Source organism: Vespa mandarinia, chromosome 3 (assembly GCF_050613455.1).
Source record: "Vespa mandarinia isolate Hongniang chromosome 3, ASM5061345v1, whole genome shotgun sequence".
Taxonomy (NCBI): Eukaryota; Metazoa; Arthropoda; class Insecta; order Hymenoptera; family Vespidae; genus Vespa; species Vespa mandarinia.
Genome location: NC_140812.1, coordinates 1,330,001 through 1,357,957, shown reverse-complemented (window position 1 = coordinate 1,357,957; position 27,957 = coordinate 1,330,001). Strand labels below are relative to the sequence as shown.

Below are 27,957 nucleotides of genomic sequence, written 5' to 3'. Positions count from 1 at the left end.
GTTCTATGGTTCGGTGACCTCGCGTAAGCGTACTCGCTACTAGCTCTTGCGAGCCATGTCTCTTGCTTTTGGGGACATACGGCTTGGCTCAGTTTTGTTACGGAACTTTGTCTAAGTTTACAGGGCAGGTTTAGAAAGGTATATAGATTACGATGATAAAATTGTAAGACCATCGCTAAATAATCTTTTCAGTATCGTTCTTCTCCAATAGGCTTTTATATCCACTCATTTAATTCTACGAATAGAAATACGAATAGAAATTCTACGAATAGAAATGATATATATACAATATATATATATATATATATATATATATATATATATATATATATATTAATATTATTTTAAGTCGATAAATTAACAAAAAATGATTCGGGTATTTAAACCCATAGAATATTTCTGAATGTAATGGTATTATTTTAATAGAATGATTTTTTTTCTTTTTTTTTTTTTTTTTTTCTTTCTTATACGAAGATAATTAATTAAAATGTAATTTGTACAATTGAAATTATAAGATTGTCATGAGAAATGATTATTGAAATTAAATTATTATTGCGAATTATTTTATTGGAATGATATTTTTTCTTTTTTCTTTTTTTTTTCATTCTTTTCTTCTTTTCTTTTTTTTTTTTTTTTTTTTTTGCAATGCGAAGATAATTAATTGAAATATAATTTGTACGTTCATAATTATAAGATTGTCATGAGAAATGATTACTAGAATCAATGGATATAGATCGAAGCATTACGATCATGCTTCCTTGCTTCAATCATAATGTCAATCTGATTAGGAAAATTAAGATCTAAACTAAACAGTTACTTTGATAATATTTGATTATTTGACGAGCAATGATTAACGTTTATAAAAGATTATCACAAATTAATTATTTTTATCTCTTTTTCTCTCTCTCTCTCTCTCTTTCTTTCTTTCTTACTGTTTTACTATTAAAGTCAACTACGACGTTACATGTATAATACTTTATACTCATTTCTGAAGAATTGTAACATTACAATTCAAATCCATATGAAAATATTATTGAACGAATGAATCGCTGTATTATATCGAAGTCTTGAATTTTTCTTTTTTATCGCGAAATGATCTCCATAAAGAAATTGAAATTGTTACAATAATAAAAGAAAAAAATAAAGAGAAAAGAAAAAGGTAGAAAATAAAAGAAAAGAAGAAAAATAAAGAAAAAAAAGAAATAAATAATGTAAATTATTTTGAACGATTAAAAATGATTTAATTATAATAAAATTAGAAGAAAAAAAAATCGGCTAATCTATGGGAAAGGATAAATGTTCCGTGAATAAAATGAGGAAAAATATGAAAGTAAAGATATGAAAATGATACTTACTTAACTTTCGACCCGCCCCTCCTCCGCACATACACACACGCACACACACACGCACAGTGGAATAGATTCTATCGAATATCTTGGTAATATTGGACGGTAGAAAGTTCGAGAATTAGCTAAAAGCTAAGCTCTTTGTAATACTTCACAGTCGATCGAGCACGTTGATCTAAGCCGACGAAGCGAGAGCGTGCCGTACTTCGAAGTACCTCCCCCGAAGCTCGATCGCGTTTATCAAGCCCCTAACCGTCGGATTGACGTCGGACCAACGCGTTATTTACCGCGACGATCGAGCATCGATCACCCGTAACGTCCGCGGCTTTAGGCTAATTCCGCGACGGAAGCTCCGCCGGGCACGAAAGGATTTATTGTAGCGGCCCGTTTAATCGATAACGCGCCGCACGTTCTCGATATCCTATCCCACTTTCTATAATTGAAGAGTTACAGGACTATCGTAGACATTTCGTTTCACTATAAATTGTTTAATGAAAAAAAAAAAAAAAGAAAAATGTATATATATATATTGTTATTATTATTTATTTCTTCCTGATATTGCCGAAAAAGATTGTCAACTTATTAACGTGATTGGCCAAAATTAAATTAATAATAATAATTAAACGACTGATTAGAAAGGTATTATATATCTTTTTTTTTTTTTTTTTTTTTTTCAGATAAAACTATCTTCAAATATTTTCAAATATGTATTGATTGTATAATCTTATCTTATTTTATTTTTTTTTTTCTTTTTCTTTTTTTAATTACTGAATACAAGCTCTAATACTGCTAATATTAATATATATGTATATACATAAATAAAAAAATAAGAAGCATAGATTAACAATTTATAAATGAAATAATATTTTTATACCATATTATAAATATTCTGAAGGACCACGTACGATCGAGATAATTTTTTGATCTGTTTATATAAATAATTGATAATAATCCAATGTTTTTTTATTCTATATTTTATTTTGTATTTTTATAAAAGTATCAATTTCATAAAATTCAAATAAATTGTAAAATATTTTGTACCTATTTATATAAATACGATTAAATCAATTATTATAAAAAGTATTATACTTTTTAAATTATACTATGATAATATATCTTAGATAGCACTAATACGATTTTAGAAATTCTATTCTATCATTTTTTGCGTTTGTATAATGTCTAACGATTTTATCAATGAGTTCGATTTTTCAGATTATTGATTCTCAAAACATTATCCTAATTATTAACACAACGATTTAAATATCTACCCTACTTTATAAATATGTTTTGACAAATATTATACAATAAATAAATTTATTTTCGGATAAATTATTTCCATTTTTTTTTTTTTCAATAAGATCATTTAAAATTATACTCAAAAATATGACTGATTATTTTTCGAATTAATTATTTAATACTGTTCAATGATTCTACACGATTGAACTTAATGAAGACAATTTCAAATATCTCCTTTCAATTCTTATCGTCCAAACAACATTTACTTACTTTATCGTTTCACGTTAAGGAAGGCAAAGTTTATCGCGAACGAACTGAAGGAAAAGGATTCTTCTCTCTGGTTTCTGTTTATTTTTTTTTCCTTTTTATCCTTTTTTCTTTTTCTTTTTTTTTTTCTTTTCTATATACCGAGACGACTCACGTTAACGAGGCACGGGTTATCACGAAGGGCCAAACAGGGTTCTGGCACGTGGTGCTGTTATGAGATAACTAACCAAGTAGAGGACGGCAAGTAGAGAACCAAGCTTTTCCTACGTTTTCGTTTTTGCGTGTTTAAAAAGGAAAAAACTATTATGAACGTAGTGTAACACTGTTCAAACAAGGATTGCAGGGCAATGTATTAAAACGCCGACGGGGATACGGACATCCCTTATATACTCACATGACGAGACAGGCACTTAGTATCGTTATATTACTAGAACAAATAAAACTTAGGGGGAAGCTAAAGAAAAGGAAAAAAAAACAAAGAAGAAGAAGTAAAAGAAGTAGAAAAGGAAGATGAAGTAAAAGAGTGAAAGAGGGAAAGAGAAAGGATGAGGCACGCGTGAGGGAGAAGTTTACAGCTGCGTTTCACTCTGAGAATCTTAGTAGGAGGGATGGATAAAGACAGAAAGAGAGAAAGAGGTAGTGGAGGAGAGGGGGGGGTAAGAACAGAGTGAATGTGCAGGATTATGGAGTATAACCAGGTTGCAGGTTCATGCTTGGGTAACATTATCCTCTCAGCAGGTTTTCCCCCTCTATCATGCGTGCCCATACGTATATAAGTATGTGCGTGTATATATGTGATCCGTCACCTCTGTCTGAGTTCTTTTTTCTTTCTTTCTTTTTCTTTTTTTTTTTTTTGTTTTTTGTTTTTCTGTTCTGTTCCTTTCTGTTTCTCTCTTTCCGTCTTTGTTATTTCTAACGAGGCTTACATTTTTTTTTTTCTTTCCCCACGCCATCCCTCCTATCGTGTCCCACACCTATTCCTTTTTCTTCTTATCCTCGCAATATTTTAAGTTGTTATTTTAAGTTGACAGTACGATCGTCTATTGCATCCATCATCATCTCTCTATCTCAACAATTCTCTTCCGTTCACTTCTTCGTTGATCGTCATTATCCTGAAGTTTCGTATTTCAAATTTCTACTTTTTTTTTTTTCTTTTTTTCTCTCTCTTATTTATATTTATTTTCCTTTTATTTATTTTTCCCCCGTGAGATATACGTAGCACTATATTCCAAGCGAGTTCTGATTTCGCCTGTTGTTTTAACTTATCGCGAGTACGATGTATTTGGTCGACTCGAACTGTTGTACCTTTACAATCTAATAACTTTTGTTTTAGGCCAATATATATATATATATATATATATATATAATAATAATAATATTGATATTTTAAAATAGTTGAAAATAATATTGGTTTATTATAAAATAGCTCTACCGTTCAAATTTCTTATTTCTTTTTCTTTAAATTTATTTCAAATCTTCGCTCTTTATCCTTGGTTATTTCCTTTTTTCTTTTTTTTTCTTTTTTTTGTGCCATTCGAAAATCATATAAAACCGATTAAACTCCGAAAATAAATTGATATATATGCATGTACATGCCGAGTATTCTATAAGTATAATATATTAAGTCATTATGTTAATATTCGTCATTTAAATCTTTGATTTCTTTTTTTTGTTTTGTTTTAATCGTTTAAAAGAAAAAAAGAATAAAAAAAAAAGGTGGAAAAAAAATTGTACAATGTGGAATTTACAATAAAACGTTGTGACTATTACTATTGTATATTATGATAAATATATAATATATAATTAATGAATATTTATCCTTCGTATACGAAGTAATGATAATTTTTGTTGATAAAGAAGAAGAAGAAGAAAAAAAAAAAGGAAGAAAAAAAAAAATAAATAAAATGAAATAATATGACCGGTTGACTTCAAAGTAACATACAATATTGTATGGAAGGTTAAAATTGAAGTAAACTTTTTCCTTGGTTTTTTCTTTTTTTTTTTTTTTTTGTTCCTTTTTTTTTTTTATACTCCAAGAGCCAATCTCTATCTAAACCTACGACGACAAACGCCGAGCGTTCACAGACGTAACAGAACGTCATTTCGTCGTTTCTTGTCATCGACCTACCTCGAGAGGACTCATATTTCAAAGTTTCTGTTTCTTCGAGATTTGGGTCGTATTCGTGATTTGACGTACGTGTGTAGGTATGTAGGTAGATGTCAAGAGTTTTCCAAAAGGAGTGAAATACGAGTTTGAAACTCGAGGAAAGGAATGATATTAATAACCGTACGTTCAATTTCTCTCTCTTTCTCTCTCTTTCTCTTTCTCTTTCTCTCTCTTTCTCTCTCTCTCTCTCTCTCTCTCTCTCTCTCTCTCTTTTTCTGTTGAAGGTATGATTATGGACTAAAGCATTTCTTTTCGAAATTTACTTTTCTCCATTATCTTTTTACGTGCGATAGTATCTAGCTACTGAAAATAAAAGAATTTCTCGTTCTCTCTTCTTTCCCCCCCCTCTCTCTCTCTCTTTCTCTCTCTCTCTGTTTCTATCTCTATCTCTTTCTTCTCTTTTCCACAGGAATTACGATCGTACGCAGAAAAATACGAGAAAAGTGCTCGGCGTAAGCCGATTTCGGGCTTACGACTCGATGCGAGAGCGAAGGAACGAAGTAGACGAGCGCATGCGTAATACTTTGAAAGGGATCATGTTAGAGAAACAAGAAAACAGTTACAAGTCTTTAAAAAGGAAATGTGTTTTGCAGTGAAATTAAAGGAAAAAGGAAGAAAGGAAAAAGGAGAAAAAGAAAAACATGTAAAAATATATATATATATATATATATATATATATACATAAAAAAAGAAAAAAAAAGGAAAGAAAGAGATAGAGAAAGAGAAGAAGGAAATGAAAAAAATAACGAAAGAGATAAAAAAAGAAAAAAAGAGTATAAAGAAAATAAAAATTGTAAATATCATCGAATGATTATCGATAGGGAAACTGGTGCAATTGAGTTCGTCGTTACTTGTGTAGTTTTGGGAATCAACAAGAAGCTTCCCTCGAAGCTTCGATAATCTTGTCGATAAGTCACACGTGTCAATAGTATCAGATAGGGGTAAGGGGCAAATGGAAGATATGGTACAGATAAGCCACGGTAAACGTCGTCACAGTACCAGACATTAACGATTTCGAAGTACGATACTGTAACTCGTAACGAGACTTTTCAACCCTTCTTATCGAGAGGATTACGTTATCTGGAATTTTTGATTTTTTTTTTCTTTAATGACCCCTCACGCCCTCTCAAGTTAATAGAATGTAGAAAAGTCCCGTATCATTAAATTAGGCAATGCTCTCTCTCCGATAAAAAGGGATTTTAATCTTTAAGTTCTCTAAGTCTTCCACTATCTTGGGGCTTTTTAATTATCTTCATTTTCAACCTTTCATTTTTCTTTCCATTTGATGTTTAAACTATTAGAAAGTTTCAAAAATATGGATAAGCAGAAAGAGAGAGAGAGAGAGAGAGAGAGAGAGAGAAAAGGCAAAAATTCATATCCAATAACTACGAGATAATGAATAAAAGAAAAAAAAGTCTAGAGTGTCTAAGAGAATATGGGCAATGTGAAATGAAGTGTGATCATTTATTTGAACTCAAAAAAAAAAAAAAAAGAAGATAAAACCAAAAGAAAAAAAAAACAAAAAGAAAATAAGAAAAAGAATAGAAAGGGAAAATGAAAAAAGAAAGAGATAAGGGAATAGTTTATTTTCGTGGTAACGACGACGAACGATGGTTATTGAAAGGAAATACGTATATGCAGATAGGAAGAGAATATGTTAGTTGTGAAGATGCAAGCGTTAGATACAAGATCAAACTAGTCGTAGATCTTTGGGTAGTTTAACGGCTGAAGATTATTTACTGCTGGCACACATATGTATTAACGTGTGTAGGTGCGCCGGAGAGGGTCCAAACATCGCCACCCACGTGCGCAGCTGTCTCACGTGCGAATGATTCATGGCACTAATAGCCGTGCCGCGTTAATATTAATTGAGGATCAGCGCCCGGACGATCGCATCAATTATGAGAAGGCCACGAAAGTAATGCAGTGTACAATTCGATGCACCGGTATAAATCCGTTTTGACCCCCTTGCATTATATACGTGAGCCACGATAAATAACGCAGCGGGTAATTAACGGAGGACGGAACGAACGTTTATCTATCTCTCTGCAGACGCCTTTATCACGCTCTCCGAGCGACGCGACGCCACATACTCGACGCAACGCATAAAAGCAACATTATGCGTTCCACAAATTGTATTACCGATAACGCACGACTTCGTGACCTGCCTAGGTCCCAGATTATAGTCCAGACTATAGTCCAGACTATAGTCCAGACTATGGTCCACTCAAGGGTTCTGTTTCCAACATCTCTGTCTCTCCCTTTCTCTCCCTTTCTCTCTCTCTCTCTCTCTCTCTCTCTCTCTCTATTCTAACGTAACAACATTAATTTCATTGTGAAGTCATTAATTTCAATCAAATAAGATTTAGTATAATAATATCCAATAGATATAACATATTCATTATATATTTAATAAACGTATTATATTTTAGAAAATAGATTAGAAATAAAGAAATAGAGAAATAGAGAGAGAGAGAGAGAGAGAGAGAGAGAGAGAGAGAGAAGGATGAAACATTAAAATATTTTATTTTACTTTGTTTCTCTCTTTTTTATTCTTCAATAGTTTTGTATCGTATATATATGTATATATATATATATATATATATATATATATATATATATATACGATATATAATAGTTATTATATATAGAAAAACAAATATTTTATATCTGTTCTCCATTCGATGTTTAAACTCTTCAAAAATAAAAAATAAAAAAAAAATCGGGAGAAAAGGTCAAATAAAATATTTTAATGTTTCATTTTTCTCCTCCCGAAATATTTTAATATTTTATTTTATTATATATTTCATATTTTTTTGTTTAATTAAATTTATTATTTATTTTATTTTTTTTTCTTTTTTTTTCTTTAAAGAGAAAGAGAGAGAGAGAGAGAGAGAAAGAGATATTTGATTAAGATTTAATATAACGTAAGAACATTCGATTTATTTGTGAATACGTAGAAATAAATATATAAATGAATATTGTAGAAATAATCTAAAATTGCAAATTTAAATTTTGATTTAAAATATATTTATAAAGTACCTATCGAATGTACGTATGTCTAAAAATTTATCAATACCCTTGCAAGTCACTTTCAAGTGTTAACTTTGATGTTGTTTGATGTTGTTTGATGTTGTTTTGTTACCTTCATCTTTGTTTTCTCTACCACTATAACATTGTTTACTCTCCGCATCGACGTCAACGATTTACATGGATTTCTCTCTCTCTCTCTCTCTCTCTCTCTCTCTCTCTCTCTCTCTCTCTTTTTTTCGTTACATTCTATTTCCCTCCGCATCTTTTTTAATCCGACCACCGACTCGTTGTAAGCCACAAAACAAGTGAGCCTTTGAAAAGGTCCGCTTTCACGAGACCATCGATCACGTTGATCGTTTTAAAAAATTTACGACTTCGCAGGAGGAAAAGCCTCGCAATTGCTTTCGATCGATCGCCGTTACTCGAACATGTTTTATTTCTTTTTTCTCTGGAGATTCAAACTTTTTGAAATTTCTCACTAAATACAAGATCTCTCTCTCTCTCTCTCTCTCTCTCTCTCTCTCTCTTTCATACCCTCCTCTCTCCATATCTATCTATCTATCTTTTTCTTTCTATCTATATATTATCATTCCGAAGTCACATTAATGAGTTACGTTAACAACAAAAGCTCTCGTGCATTTGTGAGGATACGTTGATGCGTCGACAATATTATAGTCGGTGGTCGCAGTAATAACGATAGTAATCACTTGGACTATACTAGCACATACGCTCGTTTATATGCATACACGATTCTGGTGGCCAGACGTTTGTATATTAAAGCTCGTGTCGATGCGAGAAGGATCGATAAGCGCATGGAACATGATACGCGATTATATTGGTCGATCCGCATTCAATGCCATCGTTCGAACCTCGGAGCAAAAGTCGCAATTTCGAACGAGCTTCCGTTTGTCCCAGTGAAATCTATCACTGATCGATTTCACTCGATTAATTCATTTCGTACAGATCGAAGACCGCGAATAACGTTCAATAAATATCACTTTTCCCGATCGAATGGAAAATATTTTACTTTTTTTTATGTCGTCGTTCGTACGTTTTTTTGATCAAGTTGAATTTGAAACCTAAAAACGTAGTTTCGATTTATGCTGTTTTTGTTTATTCTTTTTTTTTTCTTTTTTTTTTTTTCCTTTTCCCTTTTCTTTTTTTTTTACTTTTTTTTTTCTCTCTATCTGTTTTTTTTTTTTCTTTGCTCGCTTAACAATAAACCAAATTCTTTGTTTATTTCAAATAAAATATTAGGAACATCTTTCGTATATACGCGATAATGTATATTATTATTATTATTATTATTATTATTATTATTATTATTATTATTATTATTATTATTATTATTATTATTATTATTTTCCAAATTCATGCAAAAATTATAATAAATTAGATCTGATTGACGTCACAAAACTTTTCAAAGTTACAAAATACCAAAATACTAGAAAGAAGTGGGGGTGGGGGGGGGTGATAAATTTTGATTTTCGACAGAACTCCAGGACGTTTTAACTCTTCGCATTAGCCATGAAAGTAAAATAGGAATGAGAAGTTAAAAAAATAAAATAAAATAAAAAGGTTCGGTGAGGGGACGAGGAGGGTGGGGATGGGGGGTGGTGGTGGTGGTGGTGGTGGTGGTGGAGATAAACGTCACAATGGCGAACTCGTTTTACTATTATCGCCATGGTCGAGTGGAGTTAAGTAGTTTATCAAAAAAAAAACTTCTTTTAACGTTGATCATGACAGTGAGCGAGTAAAAAAAAAAAAAAAAAAGAAAGAAAAAGAAAAAGAAAAAGAAAAAGAAAAAGCCCTCTCAAAAGAAAAAAAAAGAAAAAAAGAAAAAAGAAAAAAGAAAAAGAAAGGATGGTAGGAAAAGAGAGAAAAAGCTAGTCCGAACGTACACGCGAGTCTACTCAAGAGAGAAGATCGATAAGTTTCCACTTAACCGTATGAGTCCGCTCTCTGCTAATAGTGACTCCCCTCTTCGCGTTTACTCGCCTATAAATATATCGGCGCGTGGCTATACCAAATCGCTCGTGCAACTTTATATGCAACTTACTCGCTCGTATTTCAACTTCCACTTGTTACGCTGATAACAAGCCTTGCTAACAAAAGTTCATATATATCTACTCTCTTTCTCTGTCTGTCTCTCTCTCTCTCTCTCTCTCTCTCTCTCTCTATCTCTCTCTCTCTCTTCCTCGGAAACTGCCTAATCTATGGAACCCGAACGATCGATAACCGAGAGTACGTTGACCTTTAGCAAATCCACCATTAAAGAGCGATCGAGTGAAAATAGTTTGTCATAAAATCAAATTCAGCCATGTTCTATATACGCGTCATTACTAAAATAGAACTTGATATATATCATTCGAGAAGAGTGTACGGTATTATTTTATGAGTAATATCGAGTGATATTAAATCTTGTAATAAATCAAGAGAGAGAGAGAGAGAGAGAGAGAGAGAGAGAGAGAGGGGGCGGGAGGGAGGGAGGGAGGGAGGAGTGGTGGGAGAAAAAGCCAACATATTAACTTTTCGAAAAAATTATCGAGAATTATATAGGATTATTCCTCTTCTCTCTTTTCTTTTTTTTCAGTTTTTTTTTTTTTTTTCATACTTAAAATTGATTCATCTTTCATTTTATTTATTTATTTTTTTTCTTTTTTTTTTATTTATACGATATATAATCTTCTTAAATAAAATATGCTCAGTTAGTTTAAGTTAACTGTCGAGTAAAATAAAAATGATGGGAACTGTAGTTTCGACCTTGTTTCTTTACGCTCTTTTTTTTTTCTTTTCTTTTTCTCTCTCTCTCTCTCTCTCTCTCTCTCTCTTTTGTTTTTTCCCCCCTTTTCTTTGAAGAGAGATGGTCCCTACGATCGTTACAACACTTCGAGTTGAAAGTAAAGAGAAAGAAAAGTTAAGACAGTCACAGTCCTTCTGTCGGCAGGTGCACTCAAGTACGTAGTTACCTGGCCGTCGACTTTAGATCGATACTCGAAGCATGTCCTCCAGTCGACACGCGGCTATGCGAAAGAACGACGCATCGAGCGTAAGAAGTCTATAATTTTCTCTAAACACTCGTCGAACGCCATGGCGGTTGGACATCAAACGTCTCACCCTATATATGGTGACCGATTCGGTTTGCGATGCTCACGACGAAATGAATTTAGTTCTTCTGAAGCAAATACCGGGGAAATTCCTTTTACGCTTGACCGATTATTTTCCAAGGGGTGAGATATCGATGAACGTTGTTAAATCGTCTGTAAAGTCAACTTTAACGTTGCCTTCTTACAATGGAAGAGAGGAAGAAAAAGAGAGATAAAAAAAAAGAGAGAGAGAGAGAGAGAGAGAGAGAGAAAGGAAAATCGATCAATGAGTGATCGATAAGTTTGTGACGTCATTTTCAACACTTAGGATTCGTATATAAAAGTATCGAAAGGTGGTCAGCTGACTTTTGTCAATTTTTTTACTTCAGAATTTTCCTACGATTTATCTGAACATATTCAATTTTAATTACTTACAATCGTTAAAAAAATAAAAAAATAATAAATAAATAAATAAATAATTGATGAACGACGATTTTAAAATTTTCCTATCATGAAATGTTATATTGTTATATTTTCCACAGTAAGATAAGAATGGAGGGATAACACAAGACAGATGAAATGTGAAACTTGGCTGAATTGAGAGTATCTATATATATATATATATATATATATACATGTATATGTATATGTATATGTAGACATAGACATAGAGACATACACACACACATCTAAACTATCATAGACCTGCACCGAGAAAAAGTCGTCTCGATTTTATACCAAAGGTTTTCCTTTGTTTCTTTCGCGATGAAAAGTCGAGGGGATTTATAAGAGTAGTCGTAAAAAATTCGGCTGTTTGGCGTCCTTCTTCAACAAGCGTATTAATCTTCGTTTTACGCTTTACGATCAACTTTTACGAGAGAGAAAGAGAGAAAGAGAGAGAGAGAGAGAGTGAGAGTGAGTTGCCAACAACATCTATTTTCGATATCCTTCTGATTGTTACATATCTCGATGTGTCAATGTCTAACGAAATCACCCATAATACTGACACTATCGTTGCTATTTACTTTTTTCTTTTTTTCTTTTTTCCTTTTCTTTGTCTTCTTCTTTTTCCTTTTGTTCAAGTATATCTACTCGAAAAAGAAAATCCATGAAAATTTTGCTAGTAATGATAGAAGCCAAAAAAATGAAGAAGTCTTCGCGTTGGAAGGCCGAACGACGTAATCTCAAACTTTATGATCAACGAAGTTCTGACGAACTATCATTATTCTCTTTTCTTCGTTTTGAGAAGTGTATAAGTACTTACTTACGTGTGCGTACAAGCGACACAAACGTAGATCTACTTACTTACTTACTTACTTACTTACTTACTTACTTATGTTATAGTCGAGACTATAACGTACGAAGAAGATTCTCGCAGGAGGAATGAGTTTTCATTTATTTTCTTCGTTATCTTATGGCTTTTTTTCTTCTTCCTTTATAGTTTTCATCCGTCTTTATGGCCAAAGAGTATATAGTAGCAATCGAGGATATTGAAAAAGAGCAGCCGGGGACATGCGTGCTTGCACGTAGAAGAAAGACGTGTAAGTCGTTCTTCGTGAAAAATAATCGATTCCCTCTTAACGGTCAATGCCGTCTGCTTCACCAGCTGCACCTGCTCTCTCTCTCTCTCTCTCTCTCTCTCTCGTATTTCGTGTCTCCAAAGTAGTTGTACCCGTAGCTATTTATTTTTCATCTGGTTAGTCATTAAATGCGACGAAACGTGCCAATGGTTTTGTTTCGGTAGAAAAAGAAAAGTAATTGTTTTATAAAACGAAAGAAATATCGATTCGAAAGGACATTTTGAGAAATTTTGAAAGATCCTTCGTTATTTTTCTTTCTTCTCTTTTTCTTTTCTCGCTTTTACAATCTTTTGCTTTCTTTCTTTTCTTTTTTTCTTTTTCTTTTTTTTTCTTTTTTTTCTTTTTTTTTTTTTTTTTTTTTTTTCATCGAAATTCTATATCATATCGCGTAGCACCGATCTGCCCGAACTTCGAGGTCTTCTATTTGTTTTTCTTTCTTTTTTTTTTCATATTTAATTAAAATTTATTTTTTTTTTTTTTTTTTTTTTTTTTTAATATATTTTTCATACCTCATATAATTTGAATCTGTCCATTATTCTTATGCATTGACATTAACGTTTATAATTTATTCATTATTTGTATGATATAATCAAGTTTTGGCTTTGTTTGAAATTTCTTTTTTAAAGGAACGAAATCTTGTCGAAAAAGTTAAAACGACGTTCTTTGATACTTGTTTTCAAAAAGATCACGTCATCCTTCCTTATTTACGGAAACTTTCGATCGATAATGTTCGAGGATTAATCAAGGAGCCAAAGACCGTCCGTAGGAATTTCGCGAGAAAAGTTTCACGATGAAAGTGTCACGAAACACCGTACGTAACAGATCTTAAGATGGAGTTCACGTTGTCCTGGCTCACGGTGAAGTGATCTTTTTACTTAACACGTAATCCCAGGTAACGCGTTCTTGCTTGTGCTCGAAGGGCATGGAAAGTACGAAGGGTCGTGAACTCTTTTTACCCGGTAACCTGGTGAAGTCGTAGGTAATCTCATGGCACTATGGTGAAAATCGATAATCGGCTCCACTACGTTGACGTTTTCAACTACGTTACATGCCGTCCGTTGTCACGCTTCTCCGCGTCACAGTGCAGTATGCACACACGCGCGAACTTGCAAGTGCAAATATATACTGTTAGATAATCAGACGGTACGGAGATATATACGTATGCATATATATATATATATATATATATATATAAAGATATATAGATATGCGCATACCGAGATAGGTACGGTCATATGTACATACATACCTATATGTATTTAGAGTGTTCCAGTTATTTCAGGTGTATCGTGAGAATCGCGTGTAACGTACGTGGCACGTGCGATGCGCGAACATTTCGTAACCGTGTAATTTTATAAAAATGGTAACGTTCTTCACGAACGATCCTTGAATATTATAACCGTTCATATTTTCAAATGAGATACACTGACATCCTCGATTAATGATTTTATGATAATTTATGCGGTCGTTCTCGTTGGTCAAATAATCGTTGAATTTGAATATCGGTTTTATTTCCATCGGTCATATTTTTCAAAAGTCAACAAGTTTCGAATTCGTATTCGTTTTCGTACAATATAGGCTAAAAGGATATATATATATATATATATATATATATATATATATAATAAACGAGAATGGTTGATATTTCAATGGAAACTTTACAAATGTCCAACGAGCTTTCCCGTTAACATTAACTATTTTACAAGATTCTTATTCGTGCGTGTCAAAGTACCGTAACATCGCGTTATGGTATTACGTTGCATATTAATGTACACGCACATCGACGTTTTTCATATCTCGACATAAGCAGAGGTAATACTCGATGCATGAAATCGTGCATCCACCGGCTTATCTCCAAAGACTATATCGTATGTCATTATCGAACGATCGATACGATTATCTAGTTAGGCTAAAAGTAGGTATGTGGGGTAAAGTGACCTTCTTTAAAATTTCTCACTTGACATGAGAAATTGGATAAAACAATCTTTCCGCATAAGAAACCTAAAAACAGTTTTTTTTTTCTTTTCTTTCTTTTTTCTTTTTTTTTTTTTTTTTTTTTTTATTGGAATTAAAATTCACGATAGTAAATATTCTTTGATCATGATACCTTCTACCTTCTATTTCTTCTCTAAAAGTTCTAAGAGATACGTAACATTGAATAAAGTATTGAGCAATAGAATGAACTTGAAAATTTTCTTTTCAAGGACGTTATAATTATATGACTTATTTATATGTTTACTTTAAAACGTACAATACATATATGTATAATCGTAATACGTTTACTATAATACAAAGTCATTATTATCAAAGACTTTCTCTATATCTATTCATTATTTAACTATTATCTAAAATTATTGTTATTTTGGAATACTCTAGGATGGGCTTTCATATAAAATCAATGAAATGCTATTATACGTTCTGTGTATGTGTATGTTATCGAAATTATGGATTTCCCATGTAGACGAACACACAGTTGCGGTAACATGGGAATTATGATGGAATTATGGGGGTTAACCTAATACACGTCGGTGGTGGCTCAGGAAGAAAATTTATAAGCGTTCGCGCAAGCGCGAGACGCAAACACGAGCGCGAGAGACGATATACGATCGTTGGTGGCTCGCGAGTGAAGAGAAAATAAGCGTAGAGCTACTGCTATGGAGTATATAGCTCTCTCTCTCTCTCTCTCTCTTTATGGTGGCCACAATGTTCCCCCATGGTAACCCGATAATGCATTATGGATACGTGAAATTCGAAGAGAATCTCACTCACCGCAAAGCCGGAAAATACAAAGTGTTCGGTGTTCGGTTCGGTTGAGTATCCGCGTGGAAGAGATCGTTTCACGCCTCGCCGATGTTTCTCGTTCCCACGTTAGTCCGTTCGTTATGTTAAAGAGAGAGAGAAAGAGAGAGAGAGGGAGAGAGAGAGAGAGAGAGAGAGAGAGAGAAAGAGAGAGAAAATGTGAAGGATAGTAAAAGATGCTATGACGATCGATTCAAATCCCTTATTTCATTCGCTCTTTCGTTAAACGAGCGAAAAATTAAATTTCGTTTCAGGGTGAGATTAAAACGTTAAGTCAAAGTTTACATACATATATACATATCAAACGTGTATATATATATATATAGGGTATACATAAGTATTATCTTTATTGCACCATTCGAAATTGAACAAAAAACCTTTTTATATATTTACTCTAATTTCGAAAAAAAAAAAGGAACTATTTGTAAAGCATTAACATAATGACATTAACGTTTATAAATCATAAGACTTATCTGTATATATGTATGTACATTTAACGTAATTTATCTAATTTTGCGAGAGGTGCGGTTTGGGGGAGGGGGGGAGGGAGAGGGAAATAAACGTGTCACGAGATATTAGAGAATAATTTAACTTTCTTATCAATATTGAATTTAATATAAAAATTAATTCACTTGGAAATAAATCGGCGATTTATGCTTATATATTTATTTCTTAAGGAGAAATAAAAAAGAAAGATGATAAAAAAAAAAGGGGCAGAAGTCGCCAAAATCTGTTCGAAAGAAAAATGGTTTATTTTCATTTTACTCAACTGATCCTGAGAGACTTATCCAATGCACTTAAATCGTTTACACCATATCCTCCGACGGAAGTCCGTGTTTGTAGATGCTACAGAGGACGGTTTATACTGTCCGCAATAAAACGCACTGAGTAACGTCGTAGGCAGCGATGTTTCCGTAAGCGGTCGCCTCGTCAATGGCATTAGTCTCTCTCTCTCTCTCTCTCTCTCTCTCTCTCTCTCTCTTTCTATCTTCCTCTTTCTCTCTTTCTCTTTTTATGATTTCCACCCGTGTTCTGGCTGCAGTAACCCAATTAGAAAATCTACTAAGTACGTCGAACGTTAAAATCTTGTAAGTTTGTTTAACTTTGGAGGAGGACGTTTAAAGGATGAACGCTCCGAATGTAAACAGAATGATGAAGATAGAAAATGATGGAGAGAGTAGATGTGAAAGAAGAAGAAGAAGAAGAAGAAGAAGAAGAAGAAGAAGAAGAAGAAGAAGAAGAAGAAGAAGAAGAAGAAGAAGAAGATAGAGACGACGGTTAGATCGATAAAGACAAAGACAAAGAAGGGAGATATAATGAAAGAGGGATAGAGCATCAAAGTAGCTCAACTGAAAAGATACAGACCTAGAGAATAATATGGTTAGCTGAGTCTACAGAGTTGGTACTTCGATATATCGTATCCATTAACGGTATGCACGATCAAACTTAATTACAATGGATCTGTGCATCAGTCTACGTTCTCTGCCTTCGTTGGAAGCTACAACAGTTAGTAGAGATGCATCATTCCACGTAAGGACTATGAGATGGGAAGATATATCTGATAACTTGACATATGTATGTATGTACGAGAGGGTGTTCTGTTAAAATTAATGCCACGAATAAAGGACGGTATATAAACTAAAATTATCATTACAGTCTCTATCAAAAGTGAAAGTCTTTCTTGATCACTTCTTTTTTCTTTTCTTTTTTATTTTTTTTCTTCTGAATAAATACAATATCTTTTATTTTCATTATATGACATTTTTTTTCTTTTCACTTGAAATCCTTCTTAATTTTATTTATTTTACCTCTTCATTCTTATAATCTTAAATAATTCACGATTATTACAAAGCGACGACTTATTAACTTCTGTCATAGTCGATTTAATTAAATCATTAATAAAACGAAGAGATCTTCGCCGGTCTCTTCCAGTAGTACATCGATAAGAGATTCCAGCCTTCTCGCGACATTGATACACGCACCTCCATAAAGCACTTTGTCTTGACTATAAGAGAGAAAGAGATAGAGAGATAGAGAGAGAGAGAGAGAGAGAGAGAGAGAGAAAGAGAGAAAAAGGGTCAGAGGTTATCGAGATCTACGATTTCTCATCGTTCGTCTCTCGATGAGATGTTAACGAAGCTTCTTTCATTCTCCTTTCTTACCTTTCGTATTACATTAGTATCGTTTCGTAAGACGACAGGAGATCAGGTTAAAGGATCGATCGGTGTATCGATCGATCGATCGATCGATCGATCTATCTATCGATCGCATTCCCTCGACAAGTCAAAGAAGCCAAAACTATCAAGGATGAGGAAAATCTACTACTCTTGACAATATCGATCTCTCGACATGAGCGCAGAAGCTCGACCTTCTTCTTCTTCTTCTTCTTCTTCTCGATTCCTGGACCTGGTACAAGGAATTTTTCGAGTCAAAGGTTAAAGGCGGAGAACATCGATCAAAGTTTTCGCACGATTTACTCCAAAGACGCGCAATAACGGACCGAAACGGTCCATCAACTTTTTCCATATCTAGTTTCGGTATCTAGACGAAAATCGGTTTTTCTTCGTCGTCTTTTTGTTTCTATCTTTTTCTTTTTTTCTTTTTTTTTTTTTTCTTTCTATCTTCATTTTCTTCAACTTCTGTTCAACGTCCTCGGATGAAACATCTTCAGTTTAGGGTGACGACTATGAGGATCACCCATGGGATCGATTACTCTTCTCTATTTCTTCTCATAGATGCGCAAGAGAAAAGAAAAAAAAACTGAACAAATTTACAGTAAAAAGTTGAAGGAAGCAATAACGAGGAAAGGTGAACGCCATAATACACGTGCACTCTTCTATGAATATTTCTATACCTTCTTAGGTACACAATATATATATATATATATACACATACATAAATATATATATATATATGTACATACATACAGATATGTACGGAGACTAATAAATACATAGACGTTCGATGTCCCGGAAGTTTCACATTTCTTCTGTGTTTGGCCAAGTGTGCGCGACGTGGGCTTCTAAGATTGTTTTGCCATCTTCGAAAGAAAGAAAGAAAGAAAGAAAGAAAGAAAGAAAGAACGAACGAACGAAAGAAAGAAAGAAACTCGGAGGGTCCTAATGCATTTCACGGAGACACGATCCTCCACCCTCGTAAATTGACACCGTTTCACACCAACCAACCTTTTTTTTTTTTTTTTCTTTTTTTTTTCCTCTTTCTTTTTCTCTTTCCTCCTTCGGAATGTTTTAACAGCTTGCAATGATACCAACCAACTAACTTTTTCCTTGGAATTTGAGAAAAATTTATTTTAAAATTATTACCCCGGTTCGTGATGTTTTACGTTGGGTTCTCGTTAATTAAACGGAAAGAACAAAGAGAAAAATTCGAGAAAATTTTACGTATTTTCTTCTTCAAGCCCCTCTTTCTTCTAACGTCGTTCGTTGTCTCTTCCTTAACGACGACATTCGTCGTTATCCATGTTATCGAACGTTGTATAATATAACGAGACCCTAACTCGATTACTTCTCTCTTTAGGACAAACAGTTTAAGTTTCGATCCGCTATTACCCATGCGATAACGAGAACATTAACACGAAAACGAAATTTTAGGAGAAGCATCGCGTCAGTATACTTCGGCAGCGAGATAATAAATGTCTCGCAAAAAAGTGAATGGGAGCCGTGCTTGTTCCGTGAAAATGTTTTTTAAAGATTCTTTTTTCTTTTTTTCTTTTTTTACTGTCGTTGAGACTTTTAAAATGGATCCTATAATGAAGAACGAGATACATAAAGAAAGGAAAAAAAGAGAGAGAGAGAGAGAGAGAGAGAGAGAGAGAGAGAGAAAGGCTTATTAAAGTTTTTCTAACTTTTTCTTACAGGGAAGGGACGGCTTTACCCGGCCTACAGTCTGAGTGGCAGCGAGGGTGAGGATAATTCCCCTAGTCTGCGTGGTCGCGGCTCGGCCTATCCTCAAAATAATCATCAGACCACCCAGTCACATCTCAATCACTATAACGCTAGTCAGCACAAGCAACGTGCTTACCAGCAGCAGCAACAACAGCAGCAACAACAGCAGCAACAACAGCAGCAACAACAGCAACAACAGCAACAGCATCCCCTCTATCACATGCCCGGCAGTGGTGCCGGACTCAGCGACACACCGACATCGGGCAACGCTTCCGACGAAACTCTCACCGACAGCGATCTGATCACCGTTGCCCGTGACTCCGCCCTCCTCGTTCATAACGGTGAGTGAAACGCGCCATAGCATACTTCCCAAAACGATATGGATCGTGTATAATATACGCGATAACACGATACTCGATGCATGTCAATCATCAAATCGTTTAAACGAAAATGTTTTCGAAATATATTTTTTACTTGGAAAATATTTCCTATATCCGAAACGTTTATTATTATTATTATTATTATTATTATTATTATTATTGTTGTTATTATTATTATTATGGGAATTATCTATATTGTTCTCGAATACCATTGAAATTAATTTATCTTCTTTCAGTTTCAATCTTTTCATTTAATAATTTACTACGTTGTAAATCTTCCTTTCGAAATGCGTCATCGTATTCTATCTCTATTTTTCATCTAAATTACATGAATTATACACGGTCTCCTGACTCCTTCTTTGTCTACGAATTTGTCATTGAAAGCCAAAAGGTTTCCATTAAGTTTATTGCTCTTTCAGAAAACTAAAATGCCCCGATATTTTTCCCGACCTCGTTCTCAAATACATACATATATACATGTCAGTTATATTTTACTTGTTTTGCTTTTTTTGAAATTATTTAAAATAATCTCAATGCTCAATAATCTAAAATTTGGATTCATCTACTATTCGGTTTAAGATCAAAGAAGACAATTCATTCTATAGTTAAATTTATCACTTTTTGAATTTGACTTCTGCCTATTTGTGTTTTATTATTAAAAAAGAAAAAAAAAAACGAAAAACAATTGGAATGAACGAAAATCTTATTTACAAGAATTAAGTTCAATATTAAACAATTTTTATACTCAATTTTTGAGATCTAATGCTTATCTAATATGCCATAGAATTGATTCTGTCTCATTTAAATAATATCCTCTCTTCCATCAAAATAAAAATCGTATTAATAGCAAATGAATGATTAATTTAAGGAAAGAAAAAAAAAAAAAAAAGAAGAAACCACAATAATTATATCAGCCAATCAATTTTAACATTAATATCATTTTTTTCTAACTAATCAATTTCTTTCCTTATACGTTTAATTATTAAATTAATTAAAACAACGATCTTTATATACTTTCTTTTCCTTCCAAATTTTTTTTTTACTTTTTTTTTCTTCATAATACGTCACTTAAGATAAAACGTACATACATAAAGGTATAAATTAGAGGATAATATCGAACGATAAAGGAAAAAAGTGATATTTTTCCGTCAATAATTCTCAAAGTTCAAGTAGGTTGGATCGCGACAGAGTCAGTCATTCGCAATAACGCGAAATCGTGTCTCTACATTACTCAAACATGATAGATGGGCCACACTGCGATGAGGTGTGAGGCTACACGCGGGGGTTTGCCTACGACGGGAGGAAGGGTGTATATGGATGTGGAGAAGGGAAGGAAGCAAAAGGGAGAGGGTGGGTTATCGGCACGCTGGCTTGTCAGAAATGACGTATCGCTTTCGAGCTAGGTATATATGTACATAGGCCGCTTGCGTAGCTTTGCCTCTATGCCTCTACTATGTTCTAGACTATCCTCTACCACCTTCCTTGGACACACCGCACCTGGAAACCTTCCTAGTTTCCGACAAGTCACCCGAACACTTGCGCGTGAAAGGCATATATCATGGAACGTTGGTTCGTCCTATGAGATCGCTAAATTAAGAGTCATACGTTTGATGCTTTCAGCAATACTATATCTCCTATGTTGATTTAGAATCGTAAACTCATCAGACATAATTCATAGAGAGATCTATTTATTTTCTACTTATAACCTTGATTTGATTTATTAGCACACCCTAACGAAATTATATTTTTAAAATAAACATTATTTATAATAAACGTAATAAAAACGTATTTCATATTATATATTGTTGTTAACAAAAAAAAAAAGAAGAAAAAGAAAAAAGATGTTTTCCTTAATTTTTTTTCTTCCTTCTTTTTTTTTTCTTACAAAATAGACATTCTCTGTTAACATTGAGATAAAGGTCGAATGAAAAATCTATGGCTCCGAGGGTCTCGTAACAAAAACGATTTCATTTCCTTGAATGGGGAAACACTTTACGGTGCTTTCCACAGAACATGTCGTCCATTATCACAGAGGAATCTTATAAATATGGAAGAAGCAAAGATCCTTACGGAATTGTTGTCGGTGACTAAACGAAAAATACCAGAGTGATTCTTTCGTGCTAAGGTAAGCTTCTATTCAGCTCGTATAGCTTTTTCATGGACCACAAGGGATGCTTGGAAAAGTTCATAATCGCTATCATCATCGCCAGGATCTATCCACCTAACGCATTAGTACTTTAGCTGAATCAGAATGACTATTCACGAATTGGCAAATGTACGAGAACTAAAGGGGAAAAATGACGAAAAAGAATCCAGAACGAATTTCAATCTCGAGCATGACGACAACATTGAGATGACGTACGTACGTACGTACGTTCGTTCGTTCGTTCGTTCGTTCGTTCTTTAAAAGCACGACGATGTCCTTATATATTTCTTATATATACAACGTCATCCATCATCGTACGCGCCTAGATTCTGCTTCCTATTCTTCCACGAGCAAATAATTCTAACCTCACCCCTTGGCATCCCTCGTGTGTCACGGACGACACATCCTGAACGCATAATACTCGAGGTCGATTCAAGCTCATCTCCACTCCCCTCCCTCTCAATCTCTGTCTCTGCTTCTCCCTCCCTCCCTCCTTCTCATTCCTTCTCTCTCTCACTCACTCCCTCGCTCACTCGCTCACTCGCTCACTCACTCACTCACTCACTCACTCACTCACTCACTCACTCTCCCCCGTTGTACGCATAAACGCGCAATTACGTGCTATACGGATTAGCATGACAGTGGGAATCATCGTGTCATCCGGAGGGCACATTAGGCGATTGCATTAACGCTGCACGCAGCCTGCGCTTCTATGGATTAATATCAGCGTCTTCGATCACAACGACAGCGCTTGGACGTTGTTTCTCTCGAAGACAAAATACTACTCTTCTGATGAGGACGTCTACTGTTATGAATGTTCCATGATTTGTCAAGGTGAAAGATCGATTTATTTATTTATCCGATACGATGAAATAAAAACAACGGGCACATTGATTCTGATTCTTTTCGTATCTTTTTATTTACATTATCGTACGTAAGAATTGGAATATAGATGTGTTTATAAACATTGACAAATTATTATCCTTCTCACGCAAGCGTGACGAATTTTACAGAGTCGTAGTTGGGGCTCTTTAATGAGTCGGAAGTAATCCTACTGGGTTATTCATTCGAGTTATTAAAAAGATTCTTTTCTTTGGCTCGATCATAGTTCCGGTTAGGGAATGAATTCATAGCGAAATTCTCCTTGCGAGATCTAATATAACGTCATTGAATGATCTTCGAAGTTTCCGGAACCCTCTCAATCAAGCTAACATCAACCGAGAAATCATAGGAGCTTTATCACGGACAAGAATGATCTCTCTCTCTCTCTCTCTCTCTCTTTCTCTCTCCCTTTCTGTATCTCTTTCTTTCTCTTTCTTTCTCAGACTATCTCTCCCCTTACTATCTTTCTCCCTCTTACTGATTCTCTCCGTTCTTTTTTACGAGTTATCTCGTCGTGGATAATTAATCTCACTCCCTGTATATTGCTTTCTTCTTACGGAACATTAGTTTCATGTGTATATATCTCTCGTAAGTCTCTCCCTCTCCCTCTCCTTCTCCTTCTTCTTCTTCTTCTTCTTCTTATTTCTTTTTACTTCTTCTTCTTACTTCTAATCTTTCCACCTTCATATCTCTGAACGTCTTCCTGAGAATAATCTCTCCATGTCACTTGATCGACCGATCGTTTCTTGTAAATCTTGAACGTAATTTGAGAGTGAGAGAGAGAGAGAGAGAGAGAGAGAGAGAAATAGAGAGATAGAGATAGAAGGCACGAAGGCGAAATATTCTACGTGCTGCACATGAAAGAGAAAGAGAAAGATAGATAGAGAGAGAGATAGAGAGAGAGAGTGAGAGTAGAGATATAGAAGAAAAATCGATAAACCCTCGGTTACGTCGTCTACATCATACTTGCGTCATCGTCGCCTAGTCTGTGATCTTCTCTCCGGTCTCTCCCATGCGTTCCGTTTCGCGCCCAATTTGCGGCCCATCATCGCTACGGAAGAAGCAATTTCTAACTTAAATGAAACTCCCTCTCGTTCGTTCCTACCTTCGTTCGTTCATTCGTACCACCCTCTCTCGCGAGTATGAGGATCGACAGGATAAGAGAAAGGTAAGGGGAGAGGGAAAGAGGGAAAGAGAGAGGGAGAGAGAGAAAACGTGAGAATGAGAGAGAAAGAGAAAGAGAGAGGGAGAGAGAGACAGAGTGAGAGAGAGAGAAAAGTAGATAGAGGTGCCAGGAAAGAGAAGGCACGCTTCTCACAATTCTGTCGAGACAGCCTCAGGCAAGGAAGCGGACTGCCTCGAAACCGTCAAGCACGCAACGTATTCACGTTTCATGAGTTTACAATACCTACTAGAACTTTGTATCAAAGGAAACGACGACTTTTTAATGACACGTTCTACGTCGAAAAGTAAGAAAATTGTTATGATCCAATTAAATTATCATGATTTATTTCCTTCCAAAAAATATTTCCAATAATGATATTTATAATTTTCAATGATCGAACTATTTCTATTACTTTGCATCTATAAATTGAAATCAATCCAATTAAATTCTTTCAAATCTATTCGAATAATTTTTTTTAAATTGTATAAAGGTACATTGAAAATTTTCGTACGTGTTAATGAAAATAAATTATATCGTTTCACTTTATTCGTCGTAATTTCATCGACGGGATAGAAATGAAAGAATGAAAGATAAAAAATATATATATATATATATAATAAATAAATAGTATTATAAAAGATTTCTGATTTCTTATTGATTTAGGTTAATGGCAAATATGTTCTGACAATAATAAAGCCGAAGGAGAGCCGACAAAGAAGATCGTCGGCATTACTGTTTGGAAGTTTGCGAGATTGCTTGGTAACCTCTCTGTCTCTCTCTCTCTTTCTCCCTCTCTATCTATCTATCTATCTATCTATCTCTATCTCTCTCTTTCTCTATCTATATATCTATCTATCTATCTATCTATCTATCTATCTATCTCTCTCTTTCCCGATATGGGCAAGATAGGAGCGCGGAGAACTTCGATAATCTTCTCCAGCGTGCCGGTGAACCAAGTTTGGCAATCAATGCGAAGTAACAGTTTAATTAAATACGTAACCCTTCGCCGACACAGCGCTTACTTGAAGACAGACTAATCTCACTCGCAGCATCACTGTCTCCATAGAAGACTCTCATGGATTTGTTCTATCGGAGCCTTATTCGAGACAGACTCCGCGAGACTCCACTTCTTTCTTTCTATTTTCATTATCTTTTTTTTCTCCTTTTCTCTTTTACTTCCTTTTTCTTTCCCCCTTCTTCTCTCTTTCTTCTTCCTTTCTTTTTTACTTCTTGTTTTTCCCTCTCCCCTCTTCTTCTCTGTTTTTTCTTCTTCTTTCCTTTCTCTTTCTTCTTCTTCTTCTTCTTCTTCTACTACTTCTTTAGCTTTTTTTTTCTTTCTCTTTCTTTCTTTCTTTAGCTCTTATTTAATTTCAACAACCTATTCAAGATAAGTAACTTTCTTTCTCGAATATCTTTGATAAATAATAACTACGGTTCCAACCAACTGCTCTACTTCACGTTTTATCATATTTTATTCACTTTTTCTTTTCTTTTTTTTTTTTTTTTTTTTTTTTCTTTTCCCTCGTCTTCGTTTTTCTCCGAGGTAAGCAACTTTTCAGGGACGTAAAACTCGTCGCATTAAAAAGCGTAAAATCTATCGATTTTTCCTCTCTCTCTCTCTCTCTCTCTCCTCGCTGTCCCCCCCCCCTCTCCCCTAACCACCTCTATCAATGGCTATCGATAAATATCCTTCCTTCTCATTTACGATAGGCAACAAACGTTAATGCCGACGTTTACGTTACGATTTACGACTCCTTCGTTTTCTTTTTAACTCCATCACACTTTTCGATTAAGACCTTCTCTCTCTCTCTCTCTCTCTCTCTCTCTCTCTCTCTCTTTCTCTCTCTCTCTTTCGCTCTCGGTCTCTTTTTTTCTCTGTCCCTGTCTCTCCTTCTTACGAACGATCGACGCATAACAATTTAGTCATTACAACGTGTCGCAAATATAAAAGCTCTCTATCACTCTATCCATATTTCGACATTATAGATACAATGACAGATTAATATAAATGATTAGTATTCAATCGAGATAGTTAAATCGATTGGATAACGTATAAACAACTCCATCAGTTGATAATCTAAACGACGATTTACATAATATATTAAATTAAATCATTCTATCAAAATGTTTAAAGCTTATCGGATATATATATATATATATATATATATATATATATATATAAGTTCCATTTTAATGACTGTTAATCAACTCGATAATTTTTAATCTTTCTTTTTCTTTTTCTATTTGTTTTTTTTTTTTTTTTACTTTTCTTTCTTTTCTTTTTTTTTTCTTTTTCCTTTGTTTTTATCAAATCTCACACAATCTCACGTTCGATCTTCACTTCGGTCCTATTTTAATTTTCCCCTTTCTAAGCTCTGATCTTATCTCGTAATATTTATGTATATACGCTTGATTAACAAAAGTCAAGAAAATATAGAAGTTTGTTTCGTATGTCCAATGGCAATGCCGACAAAAATATTTCAACTGAAGGGTCATGTCCGGAGTTGCCCCTATTTTCATCCGTCCTCTTTTCTCCTCTCTTTCTCTCCCTCTGCTTCCCCTCTTTTCTCTCTCTCTCTCTCTCTCTCTCCTTACAGCTCTCTTATCCTTATTTCTTCTTTGTCTCTCAAACACTATCTTCTTTTCTCTTTCCTCGTTTCTCTCTTACTGTCCCTTTATCTCTCCTTTCACTTTCTCTTTTTTCTCGACATTTTCCTACACGGACCTCTGACTTCTTTCCGATTTCCTTCCAGTTCTGTTACGTACAGTTCCTGGCGCTACGAGCAAGTTTTATACTCGAGGGACGTCCCTTACGCCTGATTTCGATTCTCGAAACTTTGCCTCTTCGTATTACCATCTCTCTCTCTCTCTCTCGCTCTCTCTCTCTCTGTCTCTCTTTTTCTTTTTCAGCCATCGCCATACACATTTCTGCCTATATCCTCTTTCTTTTTCCCCTTCGTGGACTTAAGCGAGGCTCCTCCTTCTCTACCACTTGTTTACGAATTACCAGTCTCATTTCCATCCCCTTCCTCGTGTCGTTTTGCTTTCGATCGGAACATCGTATCGAATTGAAACGAACTTTTCTTGTATACGTGGGTATATTGATCGCGACATACGACGAGCGAATATTCGAAAGAATTTCTAATGAGAACCCATAGAAACTTATACTTGTACGTATATCTTCTATATCGTATTAAATAAAATAAAGTAAAAGGCTTGATCAATTTTAGGATATCTATTGAAAGGGAAGAATGACTAAAGAAAATTACGCTAACGATATCGGTCGTGTCCTTTCATTGCCGAACAAAACCGATGATCGAATTTTGAACGGAACGACCCGAATCCCTTTTAATATCGAACTAAGTGGGAAATGATGTTCCTTTTCTCGTTCTCTTTTCTTTTCTTTTTCTTTCTTTGTCTCTCTCTCTCTCTCTCTCTCTCTCTCTCTCTCTTTCTATCTATCTATCTATCTATCTCTGTTTCTCTTCTATCGAGAATGGCCCAGGAGAGACAGAGAAAGAGAGTGAGAGCTTCTTCTCGAAGGCTTCGCCGCGTTATCACACCTAAGCTCGAACTAATACATTATTCAAGGAAAAGAGCAGAAGGAACACTCGAGGGCCGTGATGATAGGAGGAAAAGGAGGAGGAGAAAGAGAGATGTGGAAAGGTGGGGGCAAAAGCGGGCCTATTAGCATGAAACCAAATTACTTTTTCGCGATAACGTCATTCGTATAATTTCCCACTCTGAACGTTAGAAGCTTTTTTTCCAATTCTCTCTCTCTCTCTCTCTCTCTCTCTCTCTCTTTATTCTTCTTCTTCTTCTTTTTCTATCTTTTTTCCTTCTTTTTATATCTTTTATTTCTTTTTTTTCTTTCTTCTCGCTCTCTCTCTCTCTCTCTCTCTGTCTCTTTTTCATTCCTTTTTCTTTATCACGAGGCACAAGATTTCGTATCGTATACGATAATA

The 27,957-nt window shown here is 34.5% G+C and overlaps 1 protein-coding gene across 3 annotated transcripts in view; it reads left to right on the top strand.

Annotated features, from left to right (window-relative positions):
* Ten-m (teneurin transmembrane protein Ten-m) overlaps positions 1–27,957 on the top strand; it is a 433,320-nt gene that overhangs the window by 93,448 nt on the left and 311,915 nt on the right. The window contains exon 2 of one of the 3 annotated variants that reach the window (XM_085656137.1): positions 19,392–19,760. In XM_085656137.1, coding sequence (XP_085512263.1) covers positions 19,392–19,760 — 369 coding nt within the window. Of the gene's footprint in view, positions 1–19,391; positions 19,761–27,957 lie in introns of those variants that run through there. The other 2 variants (XM_085656132.1, XM_085656133.1) reach the window with 2 other exon arrangements.